We start from the raw sequence: 27,488 nt of genomic DNA on the forward strand, positions 1-27,488 counted from the left end.
GCAGACGCTCTTATCCAGAGCGACTTACAAATTGGTGCATTCACCTTATGATATCCAGTGGAACAACCACTTTACAATAGTGATATGACTGCATACTGCGCAGCACGATATAGACGAACAAGAACGATGCCATAAACTTGCTTCAAACTGCATATCGTTTTCCTGGATCTGGGTAGTTTCATTTAACAGACACTGCTGGCTAATATCGATGTATATAAAATGCATTACAAATACCCTGTAGTTTTATTCAACTGCATTGGCCACATTACCTCGCTCGACTCTAGGCTACCATGAGGCTTTGCGGTTCCAAAATGGCTGTGTCCAACTTCGAAAACGTTTTTTTTTTAATTATATTTGTTTCTTGTGCTGAACGAACAGCACTAATATGACGTATAATAACATGGGTAAGGTTAAATATTTTATTGTGAATCGCTTGAATTTACGTGAAAAGTTAAGCGGTCGCAATTGTGATCCAGAATGGCGAATGGAACATTCCCCAAAAGCAGAATGAGAAGAATTAATGGCTATGGGAGGTCACTAGTCAATGATTGAAATGACTTTGAACCAATGAGATTACTAGAAGCTTGCGTGACTGAAATATTTGCCAATCATCGGGGCAAGTGCTATCTTTGTACATGTTCCAGGGTGTGCGCACAGGATAACATTTCCTGCCCTGATGCATGGTGGTCGAACCGAAGGGATTGTTGGAAATTTTAGAGGTTCGTATAAATGTGGTTTTACCCAGTGTGCCTTTCTACAGCCATATCCAGTTTGGGAGACGGAAGGGGATATCTGTGCTCGCCGTTTGATATGAGAAATATACTCCATTAAACCATAGTTTAAATCATGTATTGTCTAAAAAAATATAGATAATTCGCTAGCCCACATGCTAATTTGCACTAGCAAATGATTTGTCCGCGCTCTTCACACTACTAACTGCTGCCTGCTAACTAGTTAACGTTAGCAGTTCGTTTAAGAGGCTAATTTATAAACTCGATTTCCCCATTGACTGTTTCTTTAGCTAACTAACTTGCCTTTTCTCAACATTAACTAGTTTGCTAGTACATACATGAATAACGAACTAGCTAGCTAACTTAGCTAACGTTAGTGAAATTATCACCGAGTGTCGGTTAGCTAACGTTAATCGAACAAACTGTTCTCAGCTAACGCTAGCTAGTTAACGTTTGTCTAATTTAGTTCGTTACATATAGCTAGCTAGGTATAGGTAACGAAGATACCAATCACATTCATAGTTGATACGGTAACGTTATGTCTGACACAGCTAGCTGAGGCTGCATTGTTGACTGCCCTATCAAGTTCCATCCAACTTGGCAACAACATGAACTGTTGAATCTGCTCTGCTCCTATCAACTGTTGTACAACATGTCAGCTGGAAGCAGCTAGACGTTTGATTTGTATTATTAGTGTACATATGATCTAGTAATGCAACAGACACTGCTACCCAATTGAATAAAGTGGGTCTAGTCGCATCCATAAATTATTTTTGTGCGTCTGACTAGAAGAGTTGTATGGAAAGTGACTGACTGCACCCAATGCAGCCACACATACAGTGAATTTAATTTATGTGTGTGTTCGTCTGGCAGAGCGACAATGCTGTTGGCTCAGATTAACCGGGACTCCCAGGGCATTGCAGAGTTTCAAAATGCAGGTGGAGACTCTCAGCAGGTCACCCTCTGTTTGGCAGAGGCTGTTTCAGGTGAGTTCATCCATGCCTTTCCATTTATCGGTGGGGATTCTGCCAAGTTTCCAGCAAAGCAAAAAGTTACTTACACATGCTGTTATACATCTAGAGCCAGTTTTTTTCCCCCTTGTGTCATTTGTGTTCAAAAGATGGTGATCAAATGGACATGGACACTGTGAGTTTACAGGCTGTGACCCTTGCAGATGGCTCTACAGCTTACATACAGCACAACCCTAAAGGTAACTCAAATGTCAATCATCTCCATAAACATACAGTAATGGAAAGTGGCCATGAAGGTATTGGCTTGACTAACAGTGAACACAACCCCATAATGTAACCCCCCAAACTGTCTGACCATGTAGAAAGAGTTGCTAACCTTGCTTGGCGAAGTCATGACATATTTCTTCTTTCTATTGATTATTAGCATGATTTAGTCCATTATTTGATGAGAGCAGTCTGATTGAAGAGTGCAGTCTCCATTTCAGATGGCAAGTTCATGGATGGACAGGTCATTCAGCTGGAGGATGGATCTACTGCATATGTCCAACATGTATCAATGCCAAGAGCAGGTCTGTTTTCCTCTTAGCAATGTTAATTATTGCTGTGTTTTAATGAATCATTGCTTATTTTGTTTTTAATTTAGGCATTTTGCTTATTCATGTCACTATTTACTTTAAGATTAAACTGTGTTGTGATGGGAAAAGTAATATAATATCAATATTTCCCAATTTTTGCTTATCAGAGGAGGCCAACAGGTGGACAGGATCCCCTTTGTGTGATGTAATTGGAGGAGATGGTCTAAGACTTGAGGATGGTCAGGCTGTGCAGCTGGAAGATGGCACAACGGCTTACATCCACACACCAAAAGGTTTGTCTCAATCTTAAAGCTGCAACATGTAGCCTTTTGGGTGACCTGACCAAATTCGCATAGAAATGTGAGTCATAGATCTGTCATTTCTCATTGAAAGCAAGTCTAATAAGTGGTAAATCTGTTCTATGTGCATTTTTTCTATGCTTCCTGGTCTTAAGTTTAGTTTTTGCATCTTTTACTTTCGGTTTTGTACACATGCTTCAAACAGCTGAAAATACAATGTTTATGGTTATTGAAAATATATTTCAGAGATTTAAGATGGATCAGTGAGTGATTCTCTACATTGCTTCTTTTGTCACATAAACTGAAATTAAGCAAATGTAATAATTTTAGCAAGTAGGAAATGGTGGAGTGATTTCTGCATATTGCATCTTTTTAAGATTGTTGTAATCCCTTTGTCAATAAATGTGTTTGTACACAGTGTTTAAATTTTTTTCAGGAGAAATTTGGATGGGTAAATGAAAAATTAAAACAACTTTTTGCCAGAGGGTAATACATTTCAATGAAACTCCCTCACAGATACATATGACCAGAATACCCTGCAGGCTGTTCAGCTGGAGGATGGCACCACAGCTTACATCCAGCACACAGTACAGATGCCCCAGACCAACACCATCCTGGCCATCCAGGCAGATGGAACCGTGTCAGACCTGAACGCTGATGGAACCCTCGACCAAGAGACCATCAACGTGCTGGAACAATACACCGCTAAGGTAGTTTGCTATTGACATTGTATCTTAACAGCTCATCAACTCAGCAGTATATGCAATTTTCAAATACCTTATCTGTGTTTGAGGTAAAATGGTCATTGGTTATTTCCTCCTTTTTGTTTTCTCAGGTGGAAGCTGATGATGTCAACTCCGTACTGATGAGAGCTGAGCAAGATTGTGGTGTGCAGATGCAGGTACTATACTTCTCATGTTTATCTATGTCATATCATATTTACCAGCAGCTTACATTGGATACATATTTCTTTCAGATTGTGCTTCAAAGGCAGAGTGGTCGTAGTTCTAGGGAGCAGCCGACAGAGAAATCTTTCCGCTGTGACTATGAGGGCTGTGGGAAACTGTACACAACAGCACACCATCTGAAGGTAAAGCACACTCACTCCCTGAAGATGACTTGGGTTCTTGAATGTAGAATGAGTCAGACTCAACTGTTCCAAATGACTAATCTGTTAATCTTGTTTGATTTGCTCTTTTCTGCCCTCTGCAGGTACATGAGAGGTACCACACAGGTGACCGGCCATATCTGTGTGATCATCTGGGCTGTGGAAAGAAGTTTGCTACAGGTAATAAACAACCTTCAGACTAATGCAAAGGTCCATAATCCTTTGAGATATGAAGCGGAGGGGCTCTAGGCATAAGTCACTGTAACCTTGTTGTTGAAATGGCTAAGGAGATATCAGTTTCCTCAGTTTGAACAATTCCTCATTATCTGAACAATGTCGGTCAGTGTGACTGTGAACCATTAAACATACAGCACATGTTTCCAACTCAGCAAAATGTATTTTTTTCCCCCAAAAGGGTATGGCTTGAAAAGCCACATCAGGACACACACTGGTGAGAAGCCTTATCGCTGCCAGGAAGTGCACTGTGCAAAGTCGTTCAAGACGTCAGGTGACCTCCAAAAGCACATCAGAACCCACACAGGTACAAAACTTGTCCAGAGTCAGACTTATACCTAGTCTTATCCCTACATATGCAATCTACAGTGTACAACTAGTTTTTATTTGGATTAGAAATCATGTGATCATGCTGTTTATAAATTGTCTCAACCATGAACTTGAAGAGGTCTTGAACAAGCTCATCATCCCCTCTGTACTGTAGGAGAGAAGCCATTCTTGTGCCCGTTTGAGGGGTGCGGGAGATCGTTTACTACCTCTAACATCAGGAAGGTGCACATTCGCACACACACAGGGGAGCGGCCTTACTACTGTGCAGAGCCTGGCTGTGGGCGAGCCTTCGCCAGTGCCACCAACTATAAGAACCATGTGAGGATCCACACAGGTATGTAGTCCTTGTGTTTCTCTTTATGTTAAACGTCACACAACAACATTATTCAGTCCTTTTGTAGTGTGGCCTTTTACAGTGTTATTAATGAAATGCATGTATTTACAGGAGAGAAGCCTTATGTATGCACAGTCCCAGGCTGTGACAAGCGGTTCACAGAGTACTCCAGCCTTTACAAACACCACGTTGTCCACACACCATGCAAGCCCTACAACTGCAACCACTGTGGGAAGACCTACAAGCAGATCTCCACCCTGGCCATGCACAAACGCACAGCGCATAACGTCACAGAGCCCATTGAGGAAGAGCAGGAGGCCTACTATGAACCCCCTACAGGTCAGGCTTGGAAGTCAACACCACCTTACACAGATGTATTAGTCATCAATGGATGACTTCATCTTATTTGTCTTTCCTCTCCTCTGTTTTTGGGGGAGGAGAAAAAAAAGAACCCAACCTATGTGTACGAAGGTGTAACTAGTGGTGACCTAATAACCATAAAACATACAGGTAAATGCCAACATAGTGTCGTAATAGGATGTTGGGCCGCCAGAACCGCTTAAATGCGCCTTGGCATACAAGTTTCTGGAACTCTATTTGAGGGATGTGACACCATTCTTCCATGAGAAATTCCATAATTTGGTGTTTTGTTGATGGTGGTGGAAAACGCTGTCTCAGGCGCCGCTCCAGAATCTCCCATAAGTGTTCAATTTGATTGAGATCTGTTGACTGAGACACAAACCGTTTAAACCCCCTATGCTCCTTTGAGACCCCTCTTTCAAAGTCTCTGAGAGTTCTCTTCTAGCCATGGTAGCCAAAATAATGAGCATCTGGGCATTTTTATACATGACCCCTAAGAATGATGGGATGTTTTTTAATTGCTTATTTAACTCAAGAACCACACCTTTGTGGAAGAACCTGCTTTCAATATACTGTATCCCTAATTTACTCAAGCGTTTGCTTTTATTTTGGCAGTTACCTGTAGATTACCTCTGAAGTCTGACGTATACCTCTGTTTAAAGGTTGACTCTCGATGAATCACTGACTGCTGTTATGCCCTTATCAGGACTGCAACCAGAGTAATGACTGAGTCACGAGACGATAATTGAGAAATGTCATTGTTGTGATTCAGAGGCCATCGATGATCCCTCAGTGAATTTTGCCCCGGTTGAGGAGGAGGAGGAGGAGGAAGAGGAGGAGGAGTCCTGTTCGGAACAGATGACTGAGACTGAGGCCATGGGTCAGCAGCATGTGCAGCTCATAACACACCCGGATGGAACTCAGCAGGTTAGTATAAAATAAATGGAGTCTTCACACTCATTTAATTTCACCGGAAGTGTACCACACCCATATTTATAGACATTGGACAAGCATCAATTAGAGCAGTCTATATACATATTTAAGTTGAAAGGGGATATTCTTTTTGTGTATATACACACACACACACACACATCGAGACATACAGTGCATTTGGAAAGTATTCAGACCCGTTGACTTTTTCCACATTTTGTTACGTTACAGCCTTATTCTAAAATGGATTAAATTGTTTTTTTGTCTCCTCAATCTACACACAATACCCCATAATGACAGAGCAAAAACTCGTTTTTAGAAATCTAAAAAACAACTGATATATTACATTTACATAAATATTCAGACCCTTTACTCAGTACTTTGTTGAAGCACCTTTGGCAGCGATTACAGCCTTGAGTCTTAAGTATGACGCTACAAGCTTGGCACACCTGTATTTGGGGAGTTCTTCCAATTCTGCAGATCCTCTCAAGCTCTGTCAGGTTGGATGGGGTGTGTTGCTGTACAGCTATTTTCAGGTCAGTCCAGAGATGTTCGATCGGGTTGAAGTCCGGTCTCTGGCTGGGCCACTCAAGGACATTCAGAGACTCCTGAGTTGTCTTGGCTGTGTGCTAAGGGTTGTTGGAAGATTAACTCTTTTAAAAATATATATATTTTATTTAACCTTTTATTTTACTAGGTAAGTCAGTTAAGAACAAATTCTTATTTACAATGACGGCCAAACCCTAACCCGGACGATGCTGGGCCACTTGTGCACCGCCCTATGGGACTCCCAATCACGGCCGGTTGTGATACAGCATGGAAACAAAACAGGGTCTATAGTGACGCCTCTAGCACTGAGATGCAGTGCCTTAGACCGCTGCACCACTCGGCAACCCTGGGGAAGGTTTTCATCAAGGATCTCTCTGTACTTTGCTCGGTTCACCTTCGCCTCGGTCCTGACTTGTCTCCCAGTCCATGCCCCTAAAAAACATGCCCACAGCATGATGCTGCCACCACCATGCTTCACCGTAGGGATGGTGCCAGGTTTCTTCCAGATGTGATGCTTGGCATTCAGGTCAAAGAGTTCAATCTTGATTTCATCTGTCCAGAGAATCTTGTTTCCCCCTGGTCTTGAGAGTCTTTTGGTGCCTTTTGGCAAACTCCAAGCGGGCTGTCATGGAAACCACTCCTTAGTAAAAGGCACGTCTGGCCACTCTACCATAAAGGCCTGATTGGTGGAGTGCTGCAGAGATGGTTGTCCTTCTGGAAGGTTCTCCCATCTCTACAGAGGAACTCTAGAGCTCTGTCAGTGGCCATCGGGTTCTTGGTCATCTCCCTGACCAAGGCCCTTCTCCCCCGACTGCTCAGGAAGAGTCTTGGTTGTTACAAACTTCGCCCATTTAAGAATTTTGGAGGCCACTGTGTTCTTTGGGACCTTCAATGCTGCAGAAATGTTTAGGTACCCTTCCCCAGATCTGTGCCTCGACACAATCCTGTCTCGGAGCTCAACGGACAATTCCTTCGACCTCATGGCTTGGATTTTGTTTTGACATGCAATGTCAACTGTGGGACCTTATATGTAGACAGGTGTGTGCCTTTCCAAATCATGTCCAATCAATTGACTTTACCACAGGTGGACTTCAGTCAAGTTATAGAAACATCTCAAGGATGATCAATGGAAACAAGATGCACCTGAGCTCAATTTGGAGTCGCATAGCAAAGGGTCTGAATACTTGTATAAATAAGGTATTTCTGTTATTTTTTTATAAATTTGCAAACATTTCTAAACCTGTTTTTTCGCTTTGTCATTATGGGGAATTGTGTGTAGGTTGCTTAGGATTTATTTGTTTATCCATTTTAGCGTAACAAAGTGTGGAAAAGTCAAGGGGTCTGAATACTTTCTGAAGGCACTGTATATATATTTATTGATTGAATATTATAACTGCGAAGACATTTATATCAGGTAGACAAAACGTATGTTAATACCCAACAGTAGTTGTCATAATAAAAAATGAATCAGATGGCGTTCACAGGAAATGGCTTAAAGGATGGAGACGTTGTTTGTGAATAAAGGTGTGTGGTGGAGCTTATGCAGGCTCTATTTTATACCTAGTTTTTTTTCGGCCATGCACCCCACTGAAGGATGTGCATTTGATCACACTTCACAACCCAACAGGTTAGCAAATACTGAACTAGAATGAGCATATTCCTTCTATTTCTATGTTAGCAACCTCTCTTAATGTCTCAACAAGCCCCTTTATCCCCCTACATCTGCACATCTCTATACCCATGGCACCATACACTGGGTATGTTTACATGCACGCTAATAACTAAACATGAAACTGATTATGACAGAGGGCCAAGTATGGCATTAGTCGTGTAAACACCTAACTATGCTTATCTTAATCGGTGTATGGTCATAATCGAAATAAGCATATGCAAATTAAAACACCTGGTTTTTGAATGATTAGGACATGTAAACAGCTCAATCGGCATTCCAGCAATGTATTTGATCTGCGCATGTGCCAGTACTGCAAGCCTCTCTCTTATGAGCGAGTGAAGTGAGTTTGGAAAAACTGAAAGTATGAATCTTAAATAGTTTTCACATACAAACACTATACATTGAGTGTACACAACATTAAGAACACCTTCCTAATATTGTTCCCCCCTTACCCTCAGAACAGCCTCAATTCGTTGGGAAAGGACTAAGATGTATAGTGTATGATAAAATGTTACTTGCCTTTTCATTTCCAGGTCAGTATCTCGCAGGTTGACATGCAGGCGTTGGGAAACACAATTACCATGGTAACCAGTGATGGCACCACCTTCACGGTTCCTTCCCATGAAATGCTTAATGCAGATGGCACACATTCAGTCACCATGGTAGCAGCAGATGGTACAGAAGAGCAGGTGAGTTTTACTAAAACTTTACTACCATGAGCTGAAATCCCCAAATGTGTCCCTGTGTTTAGTTCTGTTCGATACCTTAACAGTGACAGAACTAGAATGATGACTAGTGATTCTATTTCTATCAACACGCCCACAGCAAACACCAATAGAACTGGGTACTTTCCACTTAATGGGAAAACCCCCTCTTCAGACTTGTGATGCATTTTGGACTTTAGGTCTTAATACGTTTTGGACCTCTTTTTTTCCCCCCCAGGTGGCCATTGATTTGGCCTCCTTTCAGGGCATGCAGACAGAGGAGGGGGTTCACCCTGTCACTCTGTTAGCCACCTCAAACGGCACACAGATCGCTGTCCAGGTAGGGGACTCCCTCTGACACAAAACACCACATATTGCAACATTAAGAGACAAGCAGGGCACACAATATATTCCCATTTGATGCTGAGAAGCATAAGAAGTTCAAATGACACTGCAGTAGCTTTAACAAACAGCTGTTTGTTAGCCTAACTCACAGCCTTATAAAGAAGTACAGCGCATTCTATTGTAGTAACTGAGCTGGCCTACAGCAGTGTGAATCTGAGATCAGGCCTCTTTTTGTATTGACCATCACTAAGGGTCCTATTCTGTCTTGAGGTACACATGTTTTAGGAACTCTGCACTTCTCCTGTCTATTCCAAAGACTGCTGACTATTCCTGACAAATCCATTGGTAAATAGAAACAATAACATTTAGGTATTCAACGATCACATCAGTCCTTCCATTGTGATGTTAATACAAGGTGTTTTAAGTAAATAAGGTTAGTCTTGACTCATCCCTGTAGACTCCAGTCAGTTTGCTATGTAGGTTGGCTTCCCTTTGACGCCTACATGAGCTACTGTTTACTGCAATGGGAGGATCCTTAGTTTAAAAACGATCTAATGACAAGAGATTTTGTATTATGTTACTTACACCTGATCACACCATCAATTTTGCATAAATAATATTATGTTTTCTCACTGTGTGATTTCAACCTTTCTGTTTCTTAGCTCAGTGAACAACCTTCACTCGAAGAAGCCATCAGGATAGCATCAAGAATACAACAAGGAGAGATGGGATTGGATGATTAGATAAGCCTTTCAGTACTATGACTTCTATTGAAATATTTGATGAGAACAGATCTATACATATTCTACAGTTTTCTGACTCAAGGGTATTGTTCTTAAATCAAACATGAAATTCTTTATTAAGATTTGTAAATAGACATTTTGATATGGCTGCACAAAGAGTCTGTAATGCTGAAACATCCATGAGTAAGATGTGTGTTTCTGCATGAATGAGATAAAGAAATGTAATGTGTTTTTGGACTTTTCGTACCATTTTTCCATGTGTGAATATTGTATTCTGTGTATATACAGTAAATAGCCAATGTTTTGAATCCAGCATATATTTTAACTTTGAATATGTACAAATAATGGATACACATTGGTTGTTAAATAAAGCAGTACAATTCTATATATTTTCACTAATTGTTTTTGTGATAATGTTGTGGATTTATCATCTGAAATCTACTTGATTACTTTGAAACAGGATATTTTTTGGTGTTTTATTGAATTTATTTGTATGTGTAAGACCCAGTATATTTGTTTATAGCATGTGCTTAAAATGTCTAACACACATTTACGTCATCAGCTCATACTATTATATGAGCAGTTGGACAATTCTTATCAATTTAAGATTTTTGGGAATATTGGCTTTATGTTAAATATTTAATGAAATTGCTTCTTGGTATATCATTAAGGATCGATGTCTCTTGTGAGTGCTAAAAGATTAGCTGATAAGATCAAGGGCAATGAATTGCAATACAGAACAATGGGGACTAATGTTGCGGACAAATTAATTAAAAGCGTCAAAGGATAAAAAATTTTTTTTAAAGAACCAAGGATTCAATTCTCGCCAAAGTGACGTGAAACTTCGCTTCGAAGAATGTAACGCCCGCGTTTCAAACTTCAGGAATGTGTTCTCATTGGCTGAAGATGGATTTTTTTTTTAGATTGGAATAATTCTGCCAACGGTCACGGGAAGCGGAGCAGTATTGGCAGAACAAATTGACAATATTTCGGGTAAACAAACAGTCGACTGGAGTATTTTCACAGCTAGACACAAGTACTAAATTCGTTTTTTGTCGTAAATAAGCGCTCAGCATAATATCGTGTGTTTGCCGGTACGGTGTGCTCCTCATGGGACGAAGCTAACGCGTTACCTGCTACTGTAGCTAGCTAACCGTTTTAACGTATTTGCAAAGTTAGTGAGCGAACGTTAGCTAATTTATTTAGGCACGTCATTTTGGATTACAAATTGACTCAAGATTGTATCGCCATGGGCACACATGTCAAACTACTCGGGATAATTTGAAAACGATTTGGCTAGCTAGCCACATTTACGTTATAGCCAACTTTACTGCGCCTGGGAAGTGATGAGTTTCAGTTGCCGAATGTTCATCGGTATGTCCCCGAAAATGGGACCTATTCGACAGAGACTAGACTTCAACCAGAGTGACGGAGAGGACGATGGCAACAACAGCATTGGAGCCGAGTCGAGTCTCGCCGAAATGGACTCTCCAGTGCAATCGCCGAGACAGAACTCCTACTTAAACCAAGACGTCTGTAACAGCACCATGAAGACTGCTACCGCGGAGGATCGCGTTGAACATTGGGATGAGGAGGGATTTGGATGTCTTTTCCCCCTAAAATCACCAGGGACTGACTTGATGAAGGGGTCACTTTCTCTGAGAAAAGGGGCCCGGCCCTACTACAACAGCTCGTCCCCGGAATTTTCCTACAATCAGGAGGACGGGAGCTCTCCCATTCCCGGTTGTCCCGACACACCGCCCCATAAAACCTTCAGAAAACTCCGGCTATTTGATGTCCCCCACACACCTAAGGTTAACTACAGTAACATGTTATTTTTCTCAAATGATTCTACCAGATCCACAATGTAAGATCAAATTAACTTTTTAACATTTTCAGCCAGAGATAACCAGCCGCAGTGCAATATGACTGACTATTTCTGTCTTCAACATGTTTGAACATGAGAAGACTGAATAGTTTGATTATATTACCATTTGTTACAGGCAATGGGATAGTTGCGTTTACCCTGAATCATTGATCTCCTTGTGACTTGTTATCCATATTTGTATTCATATGACCCTCACCAACCATACACGTTATTCTTATCTAATGCAATGTTTTGTTTTCTCTTTCAGAGTCTGTTGTCCAGAGCCAGGGCAGTGGCCACAGGATCCACCGTCTGCCAGGTAGGAGTAGGTGTCAACATGAATGGGGACTCAACAGGAAGACCACACACAGACAGCAGGAGTAGACAGGCACCCATGATCAACATCAATCCATTCACCCCTGACTCATTACTGATCCAGACAGCAACGTTACAAAGGAACAACCGAAAGAGATCACAGAGGAATGAGTAAGAGAAGCACCTTATACTGATGTCATTATTTACCAGGTGTTAAATTGGGATTTTGTGGGTGTGGTGGGAGTGGAACTTCAGTTTCTACTGACCTCAAACAAACTCCATTTCCTCTTTATACTCTCCCATATCCTAAGGTAGTTGTGAAACTCTTGTCAGAACCATTTTATAAAACTCAAAAGTAGTTGCAGTTAGTGTTGTAAAGTAGATCAGATTTTACTACCGTGCCACAACTCAAGTACCTGTTATGACTATACACAAAAAAGAAGCATGTTAGAATTGGGAGATTTGTATTTCTGTCAGTGTAAATGGAGCATGGCCTATTCTTAGTTGACATAGATTCAGACATGCTTCTAGATCTAGAGTGTGCATTAAATCGGTTGGCTATTGCATGCTTGTTGGCAGCAACCCAAAGCCACATGGTTACACTCACAATGTGCACTTGTAGGGATTGTCTGCCCTCCAGTGGTTGGAATGCTATATAACACATTTTGTTTACTTTCCTTTGTCTCGAAAGCTCATGTGGAGAGGACATGGAAGCCAGTGATGCAGAGTGTGAAGAGGACATCCTTCCACCATCAAAGGTATATTTTTGTAATCACAAATATACGTTTTACTTTTATAGTTGTTTATGGCAACTGCTTCGGCCTCCGACCGCAATGCACCACAGAGGGTAGTGTGAACGGCACAGTACATCACCGAGGCCAAGCTTCCTGCCATCCAGGACCTCTATCCCAGGCGGTGTCAGAGGAAGGCCCTAAAAATTGTCAGACTCCAGCCACCCTAGTCATAGACTGTACTCTCTGCTACTGCGCGGTACTGGCGTGCCAAGTCTAGGTCCAAGAGGCTTCTAAACAGCTTCTACCCCCAAGCCATAAGACTCCTGAACATCTAATCAAATGGCTACCCAGACTATTTGCATTGCCCCCCCCCCCTTTCTACGCTGCTGCTCCTCTGTTAATATCTTTGCCTAGTCACTTTAATAACTCTACCTGCATGTTCAAATTACCTCGACACCGGTGCCCCCTGCACATTGACTCTGTACAGGTACCCCCTGTATATAGTCCCGCTATTGTTCTTTTCTGCTACTCTTTAATTATTTGTTCATATCTCTCACTTTTTGGGGGGGTATTTTCTTAACTGCATTGTTGGTTAAAGGCTTGTAAGTAAGTGTTTCACTGTAAGGTCTACACCTGTTGTATTCGGCACATGTGACATAAAATTAGGTTTTGATTTGGTTTATTACACACACACACACTGTACTTTAGATAAGTTTCTAAGCAACTCTGTCCTTTTCTTGCAGAGAATGACTCTTCTGGATAGCAACATGATATCAAGATATGCCACAGAGTTTCATGAGCTGGAGAAGATAGGATCTGGGGAGTTTGGCTCTGTCTTCAAATGTGTGAAAAGACTCGATGGCTGCATCTATGCCATCAAACGCTCTAAGAAGCCCCTCGCTGGATCTGTAGACGAGTAAGAGAATCCCTTGGATTTTGAAAAGCTGACAATCCAAGTGAAAATTTAAATGACTCGTTGACCTTAATGCTATGCCATTTTTGTGCTAATATTGTGTTCTGTTTTCCACAGACAGAATGCACTCCGGGAGGTGTATGCCCACGCGGTCTTGGGACAGCACCCCCATGTGGTGAGGTACTACTCTGCCTGGTCAGAGGACGACCACATGCTCATTCAGAATGAGTACTGTAACGGCGGCACACTGGCAGACGTGGTCACAGAGAACTACAGAACCATGCGCTTCTTCTCTGAGCTGGACCTCAAGGACCTTCTCCTTCAGGTGGCCCGTGGACTGAAGTATATTCACTCCACCTCTCTGGTTCACATGGACATCAAGCCAAGTAAGTAGCTGCAGTTTTGCATACAGCTCAGCTATTGAAATCATTAATATTTATGATTTAACACTTGCCGTGCTTTACTTTTCTCAGGCAACATCTTCTTATCCCGGAGGACTGTGGTGTGTGTCGATCAATTTGATGATGATGAAGGACCAAATACAAATGTTGTTTACAAAATAGGTACTTCAACACTTTTTTTTTAATAGAAAACATCATGCAAATGAAACAAGCTAATAATTGAGTGTAGTTGTCAACCAGGCAGCCAGATTCTGATGTTTTGTTTTTGTATTTTTCCCTCAGGTGATCTTGGCCATGTGACCAGAATGGACAATCCTCAAGTTGAAGAAGGGGACAGCAGGTACCTGGCCAATGAAGTCTTACAAGAGGTAATTGGATAAGTCCTCCCCATACCACCTCATTTGTTAAATTATCCAAAATCATGTGATTTAACAACTGAACCAATGTGTTTTTCAGGACTACAGAAACCTCATCAGGGCAGATATTTTTGCCCTAGCACTGACTGTGATCAGTGCCTCAGGAGCTGAACCACTCCCAACTAATGGTGACAAGTGGCATGACATCAGACAAGGAAAACTACCTGCGATACCTCAAGTGCTCTCACAGGAATTCCCAAGTTTGCTGAAGGTATGACTAGCAATGACCAGGGGTGCTTTCCAAATGGTACACTTTCCCTACATAGTGCGCATATTTGACCTGAGCCCTGGTCGAAAGTAGTGCACTATAAAGGGTTTAGGGTGCCATGTTGGATGCAGTGCTTCATTCTGTAATGGTGGTTTGTGTGCAGGACAGGCAGTAGTAATAATGTTTAATTAGTGGTATTAATGTACTATGTGCTGCAGTTGATGATCCACCCTGACCCTGCCAGTAGGCCGTCTGCCTCTTCCCTCACCAAGCACCCCGTCCTCCTCACTGCCTCCCGCATGAGCGCTGACCAGCTTCGTGTGGAACTCAACGCAGAGAAGTTCAAAAATGCACTACTGCAGAAGTACGTACCCTCTTCACTCTTCATATGTCATGTCTCCAGGCTTTCCTTCCTTTTTCATTTATATCGTAAGTAGGACTGTTAGAGATAATACTACGATATAGTGTTTGTTTTGTGAATAAATTATGTGATGCTACCTACTCTTTAATGATTCAGGAATCCATTTCAGATGTAATTACTATTTTCTTGGTAGTTATGAATGGCTTCTCTAACAATGTATTTGTCCTCGTGCAGGGAGCTGAAGAAGGCCCAGCAGGCCAAAGTAGCCGCAGAGGAGAAGGTTCTGATCTCTGATAGGGTCCTGACGCGCTCCACCCTCCAGTCCAGCAGGAGCTCCAGGCTCATCGGCAAGAAGATGAACCGCTCAGTCAGCCTGACCATCTACTGAGCTGGCTAACTGCCAACCCAAATGGGTATCAGACAGGGTCGTATTCACTAGACACGACATGGAGAAAAAAAACAGGCCAAAACGGAGTGGGACTACCTGAAATTGTCCAATTAGAAATGCTTGTTTTTTGTTGCAAAACTTTTTCCTACTGTGTGCTCTAATGAATATGACCCTGGTTGCACTCACCAGTGAACTGGGCAGGCCTCCCATGGCAGACATGGAGAGATGGGCTTCAGAGTGTCAAAACCGACTATGATAGTTCTTACTGTTTGGCACAAGGAAAGGGTTAGTAAGACAATGGACAAAAATTATTTGACTAAAGAGTGAAAGGGTTGTTATCTTCCCAAGCACTTGGCATGTTCTGGCAATTTGTGTTAAATAACAAAGCCGATTTTTGTTTTTAATGGAATGTGGGCGCATGCTAGAACATTCTGTTGCCAGTGTGAGGGTTTGGGATGGTGTAATACAAAATTTGCACCGTAGTCTGTTATACCTGATGTCAGGTAGTGGAACTGGACCATTGACTAGGAATGATACAATGAGCACTTTGAACTTGCCTTATGCAAACTGTTTTGCTCAGTTGGTAGAGCATGGCGCTTGTAATGCCAGGGTTGTGGGTTCGATTCTCACGGGGGACCAATACGAAAAAAGGTATGAAAATGTATGCACTCACTACTGTAAGTCGCTCTGGATAAGAGTGTCTGCTAAATGTCCTAATGCATACTGCTGCTATATATGTTGGTTTGTCTTGAACTTTAGTGGAGTTCAGTGAATTTATAAATTCCATTCAGATGTTTAGAATAGTTTCAGTAATCAATCTCTTCTGTAAAACATGGTGTTTCAATGTGTTGCATCTGTAATACATTTCCTATCTGAAGTTCATTATGTACTGAGTTGTGTACACTGATTGTTTAAGATGTTTTACTCATGTTAATTTTTCATGATGAGTCATCCAATCTGTGTAATGGGTTGGTCAAAGTGGATCATTGTGTCAAGCCCCTGTGTCATTTATTTTATATATGACGTATGGAGCCACTGGACAATTGTTTTAGTAGTCAGTATTTTAGGCTTGGACTTAACTTCTGTTCAAAACCTATTTACCGCTATTGGTTTCATGTTACTTGTTCCAATTTTAATAAATTCTCTCCCGATAATATGGATGCCTTGGAACTGTCATGTTTGTGGATGGATGTTGCTGTAAACAAAAACAACTGGGACTACACATGGTAGTCTGTGGGAAGACTGTTATCTAATGAAGATAAATTACAGATGGTGGTCTTTCAGATTATACAGACAAACTTTGTTTCATATAGTTTATTGTAAATTGATCGTCTGTACCACTATGCAACAGACTTGTTCATTGTTGGGACATGTTTTTATTAAGCTATTATTTGTTACCAATTGACCATTTACTCATCACAATTGAATACTGATGAAAGCTCAACACGCTTCACAACTATGTGCTATGTCGTGCTACCATACAGTGATTGGGTGAAACCGTCTCAGTTTCCTGCTGCGACACTCGATCACGTGACTGTCTTATGTGTCAGTGTCCGAAAAAAGTTGCAGTTTTACTTTGACATCGAGCGCACCAGGGACTACGAACATGGGTCTACTACGGGATGAATTTCTGAAGTCAATATGGCACGCATTCACAGCCTTGGACGTGGATCAAAGTGGGAAAGTGTCCAAATCACAGCTTAAGGTAGGCTTTAAAGCGTAGTTAGTAGGCCTACAGTATTATTTACTAATGAAGTAAAATTAACGATTGTTTTCTTTTTGATAAATTAACCTAAATCTAAATGAATTCTAACCGTGGAATATTTTATCATGTTGCTGATCCGAATATCAGACCCAAACAAAAAGTTCTGATCAGTTGGAGAAAAAAATATTTGACCATGTATAATTCACTATACACTATACTTTTATGTGTTGCTTCGCTTCCCTCACATTAGGGAATTTTGTGTCAACTGCCAAGTGATAATTCAGTCGGCAACATCGACAGCAAAGTAAAGACAAACTTCTGCTGTCCCTCAACTCACAGGCTACTCAGTTTCTGCTTATATCAGTAGTATTTTCTCTTACTCATGTCTATGTCTAGCCTTTTCTCACAAAAACAGGAATAACAATGGTTCTATGGAAATAGCCTTTGTTGATTGACAGATACCCATGAATGTGGGACATGCATGCCTTGATGATAATCTTGCTTTACACGCGATATTCTGTCATTTGGACAGAATCTACAGTAAGAGTGTTGAAATTGTAAAAGGCAAGGGGCACTGCTTTGGAAGGCTAGGTCTTGTTTTCCTGTCTGGGTCTGTCTGTCTGCCTGGTGGTCTGTGTACCAGCCAGGCTCTGATGAAGACACTCCACTAAACATTTACCGACCTTAACGTCTTTTGGACGTATTTTTTTGGACCGTTTTTTTGGTGCTATTTTTTTTTGTGTTTTTTTTTGGTGCAGTCCATACCGGTCTTGATTTCAACATCCAAGGACGTTGATTTTTGGTCCGGACTATACAACATCTGAACCAATCATAGACGTATATACATACTTTAGACATCCAGAAAATAAGCATTTTCGATGTCTGGAAATGTAGTCTTTTCACCTTTCATTCAGCACCCAAATTCCACCTGAGCTATTACAACACTGCATAGTGAACGTCCTGACTGGCTGGGAAATGTTGTCAACCATCCATTGTTAATATTATTTTTCAGACAGTCCAGTCTGTTCCGTTTGTCTAGATTATAGATGTTCATGAGTGGCTTGTTTGTAAATATCATAAGATTTATTTTGATATATTTACTTCACTCTACATCTCAACAGGGACCTTTTCAACACACTTTTTGTAAATGTTTCCAGGAAGGAACAGAACTAATGCTTGGGCAGTGATGCTTGAACTGACAGCAACACATGCTTAGTCATGCATGTCAATGTGATCTTAGACTAAACAGAGGTCCTTTTGAAAAATCACCATGTAATTGTGTTAATGGGAGCATGATACCCACTGGCATGAGGAATCTTTTTGATATCCCTTGAACACCCCAATATTACTGTAGCATCATCTCTCTACTATGCCCAGTGAATACCAACAGTATGACAGTAACCTCGCCCCCAGACTCATTGTGCATAGCCTGTATAAAATGCTTCTGAGCATTGGGGGGAAATATCTGGTGAATGATATTACTATGACAGCAACGGTTTCCCTGACTGCATGACTGATCTGACTGTGGCTCTACAGGTGCTCTCTCATAACCTGTGCACCGTGATGAAGGTACCCCATGACCCGGTGGCACTGGAGGAGCATTTTAAGGATGACGATGAGGGCCCTGTGTCCAACCAGGGCTACATGCCCTACCTCAATAGATTCATACTGGACAAGGTGAGCAGTAAGAGCACCTAGCCTGGTCCTAGATTTGTTTGTGCTCTTTCCAACTCCATTGCTCATTGTCATGCCAAGTGGCGCAGCAGTCTAAGTGGGCTCCCGAGTGGCGCAGCTGTCTAAGGCGCTGCATCTCAGTGCTAGAGGCGTCACTACAGACCCTGGTTCGATCCCAGGCTGTATCACAACCGGGGAGAGTTTGGCTGAGGTAGGCCGTCAATGTAAAATAAGAATTTGTTCTTAAATAAATAAAATAAATTTAAGTGACAAGGAGTTGGCAGACTTCAAATCAAAGTTTATCTGATCACAGTTTGGCAGATGTTATAGCAGGTGCAGCTACTAGCTCCTAACAATACAGTAAAATGTCAAACCGACATTGCAGTCAGGTGCTGCTGAGCACCTGCATCATCCTGTCTCCTCACCTCAGTGGGTCTGTTAGGGGAGGGCTACGTTTGGTGATTTCATCAGGGTGTTGGGTCCATAGAAATAGAACCACTAGAATGGCATCTAGGTCGACAGATCCCTGAGTATGAGGTGTAACTTTGGAGTGCCGTATCCCCATAGTGTATGATAAGACTTAATGGGAAGTGTTTTATGGGTGCCTTTAGAATTTTTTTAAATCAATGTTTTTCTGTATATAATTTTCCTTGCTCATAATATGAGCGTTATTGCTATTTTCAGTATTTATCTTAGTTTTTAAGATATGCATGTCACCCATATTATGCATGTCACCTGTATTAAAATGTATTGGTTTTTGAGAAATAAATGTTCAAGGTCAAACAGATCCTGCTTGCTCCAAGGCTGCCATTGTTATGGTATGTCTACTGTGTGAGTGGCAGAATCTTTCTGTTTCACAGCCATCAAGGAGGTGTGAGACCCACCATTGTGAGTTATCGAAAGAAAAAACCATGTGTGCTGAAAATTACTGCAATGAGTACAAGAAAATATAGCCTTCGTTTCAAAACAAACGTTCAGCTTACATCAGCTACTCCCATATCCTCCTGTGTCATACATTGCATTTAGAAGTGAAGGATTAACACGCACACTACTGTAGATCTATTCCAGAACATGATGATTGCACGATGCAGAGTCTTTGGTTTTCGCTGAGTCTGTTTTCTAGAAAAGCTTCACAATCTGATTGGTAAACACCTTGTTGTTTGACGTATTGCAGGGGTTCTCAAACTTTTTGGGGCTTGGGAGCCTTTTTGTGATAGCAAATTTATAGAGACCGACTCATAATCAGAACGCAACTCGAGTGAGATAAAAAAATAGCATACAAGGAGTTTTATTATGACTTCGGCAGTGCATGGGAAGGAAGATTTTAAAGGCCCATCTATTGGCATCGGAGAGATAATAATTACTCATGTCCTTTTTAATATTCAAGCAGTCAGCCATTGGTAATGAATGCACTGACTTTGTAAACCCCAGTGATAAAGCAAGAAGTGATCTTCAAAGTTTTTGTCCTCAGTTCTCTAGTTGGCAGACCATCAGATATAGCCCACATCTGTAGACTTGCAAGGCTTGCCAACTGTTTCCATAGCAATAACACTAACACTGATGTCAATTAGTAAACTGCTTTAGTCCTAGCGCTATTTGTACTTGGGGGCTATTTCCTTGCCTTTCTCCTCCGGAATCTGACTTGAATTGAAATGAAGAGACGAAGAACATTATGTTTGTACTTCACATCCTGTGGGCTAAAACGTAGGGCAGAGAAATATTAGGCTACTACTGACCCTTTCTAATCTTATTGCTCTTACTTCCAGTATGTTGAAGAAAAATAGGGGACGTTGTTTTGTTCTGTTTTGTGTAAATGTTGGCTTTGTTTATGTTAATTACAGGTTAGGGATAACTTTGACATACTGGAGTTCAACAATGTGTGCTGGACACTGTGTTTCAAGAAAAACATCAACATGAGCCATCTTCTCATCTCCAACGATGACGCCTTCAAGGTCTGGTGCATCTTCAACTTCCTGTCTGAAGACAGGTACCCACTGGTCATCATCACAGAGGAAGTGAGAGCCAAGACAACACCTCTAATACACATACATATCTTATTTGTTCAGCAGTAATTATGCTCTTCCAGTTAAAATAATTCCCATTCATACCACAGGACTGACTCGCTGTGTCCTCCCCTCCTCTCCTCCCCCCTCCAGATTGAGTACTTCCTGCGGATGCTGATGGAGGCCATGGGAGGCATTTGGAATCAGGAGAGGTTTGATGATTACAAGCTCATGTTGAACAGGAAGCAGCAATGCCTGAGTGCCTGGGAGCTGATAGAGCTGGTTGGCATGGGCCACTTCAGTAAGGGCATGAACCGCCAGACCCTGTCCATGGGCATCTCTGAGGTCTTCCAGGAGCTCATACTGGATGTTCTCAGACAGGTTCGCCTGCGGTACCCTCTCTCACTACACTTTATGCATCCCAAATAGGACCATATTCCCTATGTAGTGCAATACTTTTAACCAGAACCCATTGGGGTCTGTTCAAAAGTACTGCACTACATAGGGAATAGGGTGCTATTTGGGACACAGTGACTGTCTACTCTACACTGACCTCTTTCAGACCTCTGCTGGGGGTAGCAAGAAAATAGATATAGATAAGATATTACAATCTTGAGTGTGATAGATTCATGTATTTTTTCCTGAAGGGCTACATGATGAAAAAAGGCCACAAAAGGAAAAATTGGACAGAGCGCTGGTTTGTGCTTGGACCAAACTCTATGTCATACTATGTGAGTGAGGACCTCACTGACAAGAAGGGAGACATTTTGCTGGACCGCAACTGTTGTGTGGAGGTAATAACAATGTATTATTCCATTGGTCACTCTTAATGCTATCATTTAACTCCTAAATAAATTGTGTGGAGCGTTGGAATGCATGCTAGCCCACCTTTGTTAACCAGCTTCCTTTGGCATTGTTAACCCATAGCTTACGATTTCCGCGGCCCCACGTAAATGTAATTAACATAATAAACAATCCCCATCAAAATCTATCTGTTTAAGTTAGAGATATATGTTTTTTGCATGGGCTGTGTCTCAATCCACCGATATTTCCCTTCCGTATCTCCGTTGAAAGGTGGCAGGGCTAGAGTGGTGTTTGTCAGACCATGAAACATCCCGAAAAAACTGTATTTTCACGAAAACGTCTGTAGCGTCCGCATTCCACTGATTTCAAAACTCGTTCCTCAAGAAAGTGGAGAGTAACACCTTTGCATTTCTACTACTACGTGATATCTTTCAAAAAAGCTGTGTTAGAAAGGATTACCTACACATTCTGACCAGCTCATGTTATAGACAGAATCGTGCTACATGGCAGACCAATCCGAACTCATCTCTCGGCATGTCCAGCCCATCCATTATCTCAGCCAATCATGGCTAGCGGGAATGTTCCTGTCTTTTTCGGTGGCTAAACCAACTAGGCTAGTAATTTAACAATTGTTTTAGTATTTACAGATGGCATACAAGCTTGTAAATGTTTTTTTCGTTTTTTATTATTATTTTTGTTTTTACCCCTTTTTTCTACACAGTTTTGTGGTATTTTTCTGGTATTTTGTGGTAGTTACAGTCTTGTGTCATCGCTGCAACTCCTGTACGGACTCGGGAGAGGCGAAGGTCGAGAGCCGTGTGTCCTGCGAAACACAACCCAACCAAGCCGCACTGCTTCTTGACACAATGCCCACTTAACCCGGAAGCCAGCCACATCAATGTGTCGAAGGAAACACCGCACACACCTGGCGACCGTGTCAGCGTGCACTGTGCCTGGCCCGCCACAGGAGTCGCTAGTGTGCGATTGGACAAAGATACCCCTGCCGGCCAAACCCTCCCCTAACCCAGACGACGCTGGGCCAATTGTGCACCGCCCCATTGGTCTCCCAGTCACGGCCGGCTGCGACAGAGACTGGACTCATAGCCAGAATCTCTAGTGGCACACTCGGGAGGCCCACAAGTTTGTTATTAAGGCACATGAAAGTTCCCATGTTCCAGAAGACATTCCCTACAAAAAAATGCATTTTAATAAAAAATACGTTCATATGACTCTCCTGTGAAGTAGTGACACGCAACATACGCCTAGTTTCCTGAAAAGAGTCACAAATTCAATGTTTCATCAAACTCTAGAGGGTTAATGGGGTCAACACAAGGAAGTGTGCAGTGAGTGTGTGACGTCTTGTTCTCTCTGCAGTCTCTACCAGACAAGGAGGGGAAGAAATGCCTCTTTATAGTCAAGTGCAGTGACAAAAGCTTTGAGATCAGCGCATCGGATAAGAAGAGGAAACAAGAATGGATTCAAGGTAAAGTGACCAATTCCTCACCACCATCTTAACATATTATGTAAACAGCACAGCTTTTTTCTCACCACATTAGGGTTTATTTTAAATCTCAGAGGAACTTACACTCACACCACTCTGGCCCAGCTGTGTGTTTATCAGGATGTGAGGGCGCTACATTAGATAAAGCAGCCAGCCTTTCTTTATCTGACTCTCCTCCCCTCCCCTCCCAGCCATCCAAACATGCATCCAGCTGCTGAGGTTGGGACTGCCCTCTCCGCACCGTGAGGCCAGGCTACGGCGCAGGGAGCTCAGGCAGAAACAGCAGGCCGAGCAGGGGGAGCTGGAGGAGAGGATGAGGCTGCTGCAGATAGCCAATGAAAACAAGCATAGACAGCTGGAGTCCATGACGAAGGTACTGTCTATTTCTCTCTCTCTTCTCTCTCTCTCTCTCTCACTCTCTCTCTCTCTGTGTGTTTCGCTCCCTCTGTCCCTCTCCTCTCTCTGTCAATTCAATTCAAAGGGCTTTATTGGCATGGGAACCATATGTTTACATTGCCAAAGCAAGTGAAATAGATAATAAACAAAAGTGAAATAAAAATAATTTTAAAAAAAATAATAAAAATGAACAGTAAAATAATAGAGACATTTGTGCAATGTGCAGATAGTTGAAATACAAAAGGGAAAATAAATAAACATAAATATGGGTTGTATTTACATTGTTTTTTGTGCTTCACATGTCCTTTTCTTGTGGCAATAGGTCACAAATATTGCTGCTGTGATGGCACACAGTGGTATTTCACCTAATAGATATGGGAGTTGATCAAAAAACGTTTTGTTTTCAAATTCTTTGTGGGTCTGTGGAATCTGAGGGAAATATGTGTCTCTTATATGGTCATACATTTGGCTGGAGGTTAGAAAGTGCAGCTCACTTTCCATCTCCTTTTGTGGGCAGTGTGCACATAGCCTTTCTTCTCTCGAGAGCCAGGTCTGCCTATGGTGGCCTCTCAATAGCAAGGCTATGCCCACTGAGTCGGAAGTCAAAGCTTTCCTTAGAGCATGTGGGCTGAGCAAACATTTAACAGAGAACACACAAAAAAAATCTATCAATTATTTGTACTTTGAGGCACTTTTAAACACAGGGGCCCCTCAGGGGTGCGTGCTCAGTCCCCTCCTGTACTCCCTGTTCGCTCATGACTGCACGGCCAGACTCCAACACCATCATTAAGTTTGCCGATGTCACCGTGGTCAGGTATTCTGCTTTGTTTTTTGGTTAGTTCTTTTCAATGTGTCAAGTATATTTTTGTTTTCTCTAATTGTGTTTCTGTCCTGAGGCTCCGTGGGGTCTTTTGTGTTTGTGAACAGAGCCCCAGGACCAGCTTGCTGAGGGAACTAGGGATGGGAATTTGACCTTCTGTTTGAGTACCCTCATGATTTAATTTCTGGAGTACTCAAAATAAAATAAGCTATTTTTAGAACAAGGGCGGCACTAGAAAAAATATGTGCGTATTTATCTACAGTATATGCCAACAGTGAGCAACAATGCCTAATTTATCAGAATGTTACAGATAACGAATCCTAATTGCTAAATTGCCTTTAATATATTCAGTCAATAAAAAAATTTGCAGACAAGATGCTCATTTTTCCTAAGCCCTTATTACACTCGACACCTATTTTATAGTAAAAAAACATGATGTAATATAACAGAATAAAAGATAACAGAATAGTGCGAAGTGATTTGCATCTCAGGTCTGGAACAGTTGTTCTCAAAGAGTGATCATTTGAAACAGGGCTCAATTTAGCAAGTTGAAAGACACATTTTTCAAGGATACAAACCAAAATCTTTTCAATACACAGACATTCAATTTAGTTTATTATGTGAGTTCCTTAGAATTTTCCAAATGGATGAACAACTCTACATGGTGAGGAATTATGGCCAGGACATGTGTTTAGTGAGTAGGCCTAGGCTCAATGATTCTGATGGAAATACGCTCTTTTTCTTTATCAAGCAAAAGTTTCTGCATATTTTCAGTGTGGAACCTGTCTATGTTTAGGGGGGGTAGTAGCCTAGGCTAACAAATTCTAAATGCTAGCAGTGCATAACCCTAACCTTAAATGAAGACCAAACGGGCCTCCCGAGTGGTGCAGCGGGCTGAGGCACTGCATCGCAGTGCTAGAGGCGTCACTACAGATCCGGGTTCGAGCCCAGGCTGTGTCGCAGCTGGCCGTGACCGGGAGACCCATGAGGCGTGTCATGGAGTATTTCTGATTCAAAGGAAAGAGACTTTTAGATATATTAAAAACAAACACATGTAATTATTAATTATTGCAACAATGGAGCTGGTCAATAACCACCCTTAAGTTACACGCTACCCAAACCGGATGCGTCGCATGCGTGAGCGTTGCAAAAGAAATTTACGCATACATGTTATTCAATTATTGCACCCACACTGCTCGCACGCACCAACGAGCATCTGCATTGCCAAGCTCTAAAATGGAAGTTGCTTCTGTTTGTGACGCTGAACCCGATGCAAGTCCTGCCTCTCCCATCTCCTCATTGGCTTTTAGAAGCATATACCCATCTCCTCATTGGTTATACCCACGTGGTTGATTGAAAGATGAACTGAGGTCGGTCGGTCGGTTGTGGTAATGCACATTATTATGAAAGTTAGATGACAATCGCCATTTAAAGTCGGTTGACTATTTTATGTGTGGATTAATTGTCGGAGTAGAGGACCTGGTGCATTTCAGGTAAAATAACAACTCAACATTTATATCCCAGGACAAATTAGCTAGCAACAGCAAGCCAACTAAATAGGACAAATTAGCTAGCAACTGCAAGCTATTTAGCTAAATTGCCATAAATGTTTAATGCTTTTCGACCTGTCTCCAAATTAGCACAATTGGTTTATAGTTTGTTTTGATATTTCAACCTGTGTGTCGTGATCGCGTTTGGTGTGGGGGGACAAAATCAATTTGCGGACGCACGTGCTGGTCCGGTTTTGGCATGGTGTTAAGTGATTGCTGAGAGCCCAACGAACAGATTTGGGTTGTAGCTCTTTATAGCAAAGTACATCCTCCTGAATGTTCATTACAAACAGCAGATGTGTAGAATTATACGAAGGTACATTGTGCTATCAAGCAACAGACAGCAAGATTTACATTGCGACAGGTTTCTGTCTCTAGGTCATTTACTACTTGTTTATACAGAAATACTAATGCAACATAGGACACTAGGGCCTTCCCTCAAATTATGAAGTCCAGTTCATCTGCGATGTGGGAGAAATAAACTGGAGGGAGGGTTTGCCTGTCCCTAGCAGACAGGCCAACATTTCACACAGACACTAATCATAGAATGCAGTCTTTAGGTTTTATCACCAAGGCATCGTAAATCAACTGTCAGCGTTAAGCCTCGAGGCTCCTCTCAGAAGAACAGACAGAGTGTGAAAGTACTAATATAAGAATACATTCTAATATAGAGCAATGTGAATAACATAAAGTTGTAATTTCCACCACTGGCAGCGCACAATTGGCCCAGCGTTGTCCTGGTTAGAGGAGGGTTTGGCTGGCCGGGATGTCCTTGTCCCATTGCGCTCTAGCGACTCCTGTGGCATGCCGGGCGCATGCACGTGTTTCCTCCGACATATTGGTGCGGCTGGCTTCTGGGTTAAGCAAGCAGTGTGTCAATGACTCAATTATTCCAAAACTGCAGCTCATTGTTGGAACACATATTTTCCTACTTCAGTCAACCAGTCCATTTAGAATTTGTGGGACAAGGAGGGCAAAGGGAATTTCGGGAGCAGAACTGTGCAATGCTTGGTTTGGTTTATTTTTTATTGTGTCCTGCAAATGCACATGTACAAATGGAACACTAGAGTCAAGGCAAATTAACATTGTCTTTTTTGACCAGTTTTACAGTATTGGAAAAAATTTGATCTCTGGTTAAAGATAAATTATTGATGTCAGTTAAAATACTCAAGTACTTTATTTCTCATGAGAAGAGGGGACTCTTCTCTAGGTTCATCTCTCTGTAGATGATGGCTTTGTTATGGAAGGTTTGTGAATCGTTTCCTTTTAGGTGGTCCTAGAATTTAACGTCTCTTTTCTGGATCTTGATAATTAGCAGGTCTTGTCTTAATTCTGCTCTGCATGCGTTATTTAGTGTTTGAATTTGTACATTTGGTGTTTGTCCCATTTTGTGAGTTATTGGTTGGTTAGTGGACCCCAGAACTCACAACCATAAAGGACAATGGGTTCTATAACTGATTCAAGTATTTTTCGCTAGATCCTAATTGGGATAATTCATTTTATGTTCCTTTTAAAGGCCCTTCTTGCCTTGTCTTTCAGATCGTTCA

The 27,488-nt window shown here is 41.8% G+C and overlaps 3 protein-coding genes across 6 annotated transcripts in view; all 3 read left to right on the forward strand.

Moving 5' to 3' along the window:
- The first annotated feature begins 631 nt into the window (after positions 1-631).
- On the forward strand, positions 632-10,272 carry LOC115203255 (zinc finger protein 143). 3 transcript variants are annotated; one of them, XM_029767789.1, is made up of 16 exons: positions 632-719; positions 1,605-1,717; positions 1,852-1,941; positions 2,176-2,271; positions 2,445-2,570; positions 3,093-3,286; positions 3,412-3,477; positions 3,553-3,666; positions 3,789-3,864; positions 4,100-4,225; positions 4,403-4,582; positions 4,694-4,921; positions 5,715-5,869; positions 8,627-8,782; positions 9,036-9,137; positions 9,805-10,272. In XM_029767789.1, the coding sequence occupies exons 2-16, from the start codon at positions 1,612-1,614 to the stop codon at positions 9,883-9,885; spliced, it is 1,896 nt and encodes a 631-aa protein (XP_029623649.1). In that variant the 5' UTR covers positions 632-719; positions 1,605-1,611; the 3' UTR covers positions 9,886-10,272. The 3 variants fall into 3 exon arrangements, with proteins under 3 accessions (XP_029623649.1, XP_029623648.1, XP_029623650.1); XM_029767788.1 differs by lacking the exon at positions 632-719 and having other exon boundaries at positions 741-1,717; XM_029767790.1 differs by lacking the exon at positions 632-719 and having other exon boundaries at positions 741-1,717; positions 2,188-2,271.
- A 450-nt stretch (positions 10,273-10,722) lies between these two features.
- LOC115203256 (wee1-like protein kinase 1-A) lies at positions 10,723-16,648 on the forward strand. The gene is made up of 10 exons (XM_029767792.1): positions 10,723-11,699; positions 12,021-12,238; positions 12,759-12,825; positions 13,545-13,717; positions 13,832-14,100; positions 14,188-14,277; positions 14,398-14,483; positions 14,572-14,742; positions 14,958-15,103; positions 15,335-16,648. The coding sequence occupies exons 1-10, from the start codon at positions 11,232-11,234 to the stop codon at positions 15,486-15,488; spliced, it is 1,842 nt and encodes a 613-aa protein (XP_029623652.1). The 5' UTR covers positions 10,723-11,231; the 3' UTR covers positions 15,489-16,648.
- Positions 16,649-17,048: 400 nt separating this feature from the next.
- The window catches only part of LOC115203257 (switch-associated protein 70), a 33,564-nt gene continuing 23,124 nt past the window's right edge, over positions 17,049-27,488 (forward strand). The window contains exons 1-7 of one of the 2 annotated variants that reach the window (XM_029767793.1): positions 17,049-17,193; positions 18,730-18,870; positions 20,709-20,882; positions 21,024-21,251; positions 21,518-21,664; positions 23,049-23,157; positions 23,367-23,548. In XM_029767793.1, coding sequence (XP_029623653.1) covers positions 17,095-17,193; positions 18,730-18,870; positions 20,709-20,882; positions 21,024-21,251; positions 21,518-21,664; positions 23,049-23,157; positions 23,367-23,548 — 1,080 coding nt within the window. In that variant the 5' untranslated portion in view covers positions 17,049-17,094. The remainder of the gene's footprint in view (positions 17,194-18,729; positions 18,871-20,708; positions 20,883-21,023; positions 21,252-21,517; positions 21,665-23,048; positions 23,158-23,366; positions 23,549-27,488) is intronic. The other variant, XM_029767794.1, reaches the window with a different exon arrangement.

The sequence above is a fragment of the Salmo trutta genome, chromosome 12 (genome assembly GCF_901001165.1).
Source record: "Salmo trutta chromosome 12, fSalTru1.1, whole genome shotgun sequence".
Taxonomy (NCBI): domain Eukaryota; kingdom Metazoa; phylum Chordata; class Actinopteri; order Salmoniformes; family Salmonidae; genus Salmo; species Salmo trutta.